We start from the raw sequence: 6000 nt of genomic DNA on the forward strand, positions 1-6000 counted from the left end.
GCAAACTAAGTATCTGATAAAGGTCGAATATCCAGAATCTATGAAAAACTTAAATTAACAAGCAAACAAAAATTTTTACAAAGGGCATAGGACATGAACAGACACTTCTCAAAGAAGATAACGCATGTGGCCAACAAATATATGTAAAATTGCTCAACATCACTAATCATTTGAGAAATGCAAATGAAAACCACAATGAGATACCATCTACCAGTCAGAATGCCTGTTATTACAAAGTCAAAAAATAACAGATGCTGGTCAGGTTTTGGAGAAAAGGGAACACTTACACACCGCTGGTGGGAATGTAGATTAATTCAGCCACTGTAGAAAGCAGTCTGGAGATTTCTCAAAGAACTTATAAGAGAATTACCATTTGACTGAGCAATCTCATTACTCATTACATACCCAGAGGAATATAAATCATTCTACTATAAAGACACATGCATGTATATGTTCATTGCAGCACTATTCACACTAGCAAAGACATGGTTTCAACCTAAATTTCCATCAATGGTGAACTAGATAAAGATATTGTGGTACATATACACCATGGAATATTACACAGCCACAAAAAACAAGATCATGTCCTTTACAGCAACATGGATGGAGTTGGAGGCCATTATCCTAAGCGAATTAATGCAGGAACAGAAAACCAAATACTGCATGATCTCACTTACAAGTGGATGCTAAACATTGAGTACACATGGACACAAAGAAGAGAACAATAAGACGCTGGGGTCTACTTGAGGGTTGAGGGGTGAGGATGAAAAAACTACCTATTCAGTACTATGCTTGTTACCTGGGTGACAAAATAATCGGGACACCAAACCCCCATGAAATGCAATTTACCCATGTAACAAACCTGCACGTGTACCCCCTGAAGCTAAAATAAAGTTGGAAAGAAAAAAAAAGAAAGAATGATAGAACTTTCCAAACCTAGAGAAAGATATGAATATCCAGGCACAAGAAGTTCAAAGAACATCAAGAAGATTCAACCCAAATAAGACTACCTCAAGGCATATAGTAATGAAATCTTAGAGGTCAAAAAAAGTATCTAAATGCAGTAAGGGAAAAGAAGCAAATACCATGTAAAGGAACTCCAATATGTCTAGCAACAGTCATAATAACAGAAACCTTATAGGCCAGGGGTAAATGGGATAACCTATTCAAAATGTTGAAGGTAAAAGACTTCCAAACTAGAATATTATATCCAGAAAAGTAATTCTTCAAACATTAAGGAGAAATAAAGACTTTTCCAGACAAATAAAAGCTAAGGAATTTAATCAACACTGGACCTATCTTATAAGAAATGGTAAAGAGAGTTCTTCAATCTGAAAGAAAAGGATGGCAAAGAGTAAGAAGAAATGATCTGAAGGCACAAAACTCACTGGCAATAGTAAGTACACAGACAAATACAGAATACGCTAGCACTGTAATTGCAGTGTGTAAACTACTCATATCTTTAGTATGAAGACTAAAAGAAAAGCCTAACAAAAATAGGAGTACCTATAATACAAAATTTTGTTAAGAGACAATGTAAAAAGACATAAATTGAGACAACAAAAAGTCAAAAAGAGGCAGGGGATGGACTTAAAAAGATAGTTTTTCGTTTTATCTTTTTTTTTTTTCTTTGAATTGTGACTCAGAGTTAAGTTGTCAGCAGTTTAAAATAGTTGGTTATAAAATGTTACAAGCCTCATGATAACTACAAAGCAGAAACCTATAATAGATACACACACAAAAAATAAGAGATTAAAACATACTACTAGAGAAAATCACTTTTATAGAAAGACAGACAGGAAAGGAAGAAGAGAGGACTAATAAAACAACCATGAATCAAATAACCAAGTGGCACTAGTAACTGCTTACCTAACAATAGTAACATTGAGTTAGTAACATTCATGAACTAAATTATTGAATGAAAAGACAAAGAGTGGCTGAATGGATGAAAACAAGATTCAACCATATGCTGCCTGCAAGAAACTCACTTTACCTTATAAAGAAATGCAGACTGAAAATGAAGGCATGGAAAAAGATATTCCATGCAAATAGAAACAAAAAAGCAGGAGTAGCTATATCAGATAAAATAGACTTCAATCCAAAAACAGTGAAAAGAGACAAAGAAGGTCATTATATAATGATAAAGGGGTCAATTCAGCAAGATGAGATAATAATTCTAAATGTATATGCACCCAACACTGGAGCACTGAGATACATAAAGCAAATATTATTAGAACTAAAAAGAGAGATAGACCCCATTACAATAATTGGGCATTTCAATACCCAATTTCAGCACTAGACAGATTACTAGATAGAAAATCAACAAAGAAACATCACACTTAATATGCACTATACACCAAATGGACCTAATAGACACTTACAGAATATTTCATCCAATAGCCACAGAATACACATTTTTTTTCTCCTCAGCATATGAAACATTCTCAAAGACAGATTACATATTAGGCCACAAAACAATTAAAAATATTCCCCCAAAATGAAATCATATCCAGTATCTTTACTGATCTTAATGGAATAAAACTAGAAATCAATAACAAGAGGAACTTTGGAAACTATACGAATACATGGAAATTAACAATATGATTCTGAATGACCATTGGGTCAATGAAGAAATTAGGAAGAAAATTGGCCAGGAGCGGTAGCTCATGCCTGTAATTCCAGCATTTTGGGAGGCCGAAGCGGGTGGATCACGAGGTCAGGAGATCGAGGCCATCTTGGCTAACATGGTGAAACCCCATCTCCACTAAAATACAAAAAATTAGCTGGGTGTGGTGGCAGGCGCCTGTAGTCCTAGCTACTCGGGAGGCTGAGGCGGGAGAATGGCGTGAACCCGGGAGGTGGAGCTTGAAGTGAGCCAAGATCGCGCCACTGCACTCGAGCCTGGGCGAGAGTGAGACTCCATCTCAAAAAAAACAAAAAAACAAAAAACAAAAAACAAAACAAACAAAACAAAACAAAACAGAAATTAGGAAGAAAATTTAAAAAATTTTTAAACAAATGAAAATGGAAATACAACATATCAAAACCTATGAAATATAGCAAAAGCAGGACTAAAGGAAAATTGTTAACAATAAATGCCTACATCAAAAAAGTAAAAGGACCTCAAATAAACAGCACAATGATATATTTTAAAGAACTAGAAAAGCAAGAGCAAACCAAACCCACAATTAGTAGAAGGAAAGAAATAATAAAAATGAGAGCAGAAATAAATGAAATTGAAACTAAAATAACAGTAAAAAGATCGGTGAAATGAAAAGTTGGTTTTTAGAAAAGATAAACAAAATTGAGAAACCTCTAGCTAGACTAAGAAAAGAAAAAGATAAGACAGAAATAATTAAAATCATAGACAAAAAAGTAGACATTACAAATGATATCATGGAAATTCAAAGGATCATTAGAAGCTACTATGAGGAAATATATGCCAATAAATTGGAAAACATAGACGAAATGGATAAATTACTATACATATACAACTTACCAAGATTGAACATAAGAAATACAAAACTTGGGCCAGGCACAATGGCTCATGTCTGTAATCTCAGTACTTTGGGAGGCCAAGGCGGGTGGATCACTTGAGGCCAGGAGTTCGAGACCAGCCTGGCCATCATGGCAAAACCCCATCTCTACTAAAAATACAAAAATTAGCCAGGTGTGGTGGTGCACACCTGTAATCCCAGCTACGTGGGAAGCTCAGGCACAAGAATAACTTGAACCTGGGAGGCAGAGGTTGCAGTGAGCTTAGATTGAATGCACTCCAGCCTGGGTGAAGAACAAGATTTTTAAAAAAAAGAAAAGAGAAGAAAAGAAAATAAAAGAAAGGAAAAGAAAAGAAAAGAGAGAGAGAGAGAGAAAGAAAGAAAGAAAGAAAGAAGGAACTTGAATAGATTAATAACAAGTGATGAGCTAGAAATAGTAAAAAAAAAAGTCTCCCAACAAAGAAAAGCTCAGGACCTGATGGCTTCATTGTTGAATTCTACTGAACATTTTTTTTTTAAAGAACAAATACCAACTTCTCCACAAACTATCCCAAAAATCAAGGAGGAGTAAATACTTCCAAACTGATTCTATAGGCCAGTATTACCCTGAAACCAAACCAGACAAAGACACACACATACACAAAAAGAAACTACAGGCCAATATCTCTGATGAACATTGATGCAAAAATCCTCAAAGAAATACTAGCAAACCATATTCAACAACACAGTAAAAGATCATTCATCATGATCAAGGGGGATTCATCCCAGGGATGCAAGGATGGTTCAACATATGGAAATGAATCAATGTGATACATCATATCAACAGAATGAAGGACAAAAAACATATGATCATTTCAATTGATGCCAAAAAGATTAAATTCAACATCCCTTCAGGATAAAACTCTCAACAAACCAGGTACAGAAAGCATACCTCAAAACAATAAAGGCCATATATGACAAACTATGGCTAATATCATACCAAATGTGGAAAACTGAAAGCCTTTTCTCTAAGATCTCAAACAAGATAAGGATACCCACTTTCACCAATTCTATTAAACGTAGTCCTGGAAGTCCAAGCCAGAGCAAGTAATCAAGATAAAGAAATAAAGGGTATCCAAACTGGAAAGGAAGAAGTCAAATTCTCCTTGTTTATAGATGACATAATCTTGTATTTCACATAAAAAAACTAAAGACTCCATCAAAAAGCTATTAGAACTGATAAGCAAATTCAGTAAAGTTGCAGGATAAAAAACCAACATGCAAAAGCAGTAGCATTTCTATATATCAAGAGCTAACAACCTGAAAAAGAAATTTTTAAAAAATCATTTACAATAGCTACAATAAAACTAGATATCTCTATAATGAAAACTAAAATACTGACAAAGGGAATTGAAGAACACACAAAAAAATGAAAAGGTATCTATCCCATGTTAATGGGCTGGAAAAACTCATATTGTTAAAGTAGCAATGCTACCACACTTAATGTAATACCTATCCAAATACCAATGAAGTTTTTCACAGAAATAGAAAAAAGAATCTTAAAATTTGTATGGAACCACAAAAGACTCCAAACAGCCAAAGCAAACCTGAGCAAAATGAACAAAGCTGGAGGCATGACACTACTTGACTTCAAACTATACTACAAAGCTGTAGTAACTAAAACAGCATGGTACTGGCATAAAACCAGAAACATATGCCAGTGGAACACAACAGAGAACCTAGAAATAAATCCACACATTTACAGCCAAACTCATTTTTGACAAAGTACCGAAAACATGCACCGGTGAAAGAGTAGTCTCTTCAATAAATGGTGTGGGAAAACTGGATATACACATGCAGAAGAATGAAACTAGACCCCTATTTCTCACTATATACAAAAATAAAATAAAAATGGCTTAGAGACTTAAATATAAAACCTGAAAGTATGAGACTACTGGAAGAAAACATTGGGGGCATGTGCCAGGACATTGGTGTGGGAAAGATTTTGCAGGTAAGACCTCAAAAGCACAGGGAACTAAAGCAAAAGTAGACAAATGGGATTATATGAAGCCATAAGCTTCTGCACAGCAAAGGAAACAATTAACAAAGTGAAGAGATAATCTTAGGATGGGATGAAATATTTGCAAACTATACAACTGAGAGGACGTTAATAACCACAATATATAAGAAACTCTAGTCAGTAGCAAAAAAACAAAGAACCCTATTAAAAATGGACAACGATCTGAATAGACATTTCTCAAAAGAAGACATACAGGCCGGGCACAGTGGCTCACGCCTGTAATCCCAGCACTTTGGGAGACTGAGGCCGGTGGATCACGAGGTCAGGAAATCGAGACCATCCTGGCTAACACCGTCTCTACTAAAAATATAAAAAATTAGCTGGGTGTAGTGGTAGGCACCTGTAGTCCCAGCTACTCGGGAGGCTGAGGCAGGAGAATGGCGTGAACCCGGGAGGTGGAGCTTGCAGTGAGCCGAGATGGCACCACTGCACTCCAGCCTGGGC

General features: G+C 35.6%; 1 protein-coding gene across 1 annotated transcript in view; it reads right to left on the minus strand.

Moving 5' to 3' along the window:
* LOC105533489 (coagulation factor VIII) overlaps positions 1–6000 on the minus strand; it is a 152998-nt gene that overhangs the window by 48205 nt on the left and 98793 nt on the right. The window contains exon 14 of the mRNA XM_011971961.1: positions 4801–4822. Within this exon, the coding sequence (XP_011827351.1) occupies positions 4801–4822 (22 nt within the window). The remainder of the gene's footprint in view (positions 1–4800; positions 4823–6000) is intronic.

This window comes from Mandrillus leucophaeus, unplaced genomic scaffold (genome assembly GCF_000951045.1).
Source record: "Mandrillus leucophaeus isolate KB7577 unplaced genomic scaffold, Mleu.le_1.0 Scaffold1251, whole genome shotgun sequence".
NCBI lineage: Eukaryota > Metazoa > Chordata > Mammalia > Primates > Cercopithecidae > Mandrillus > Mandrillus leucophaeus.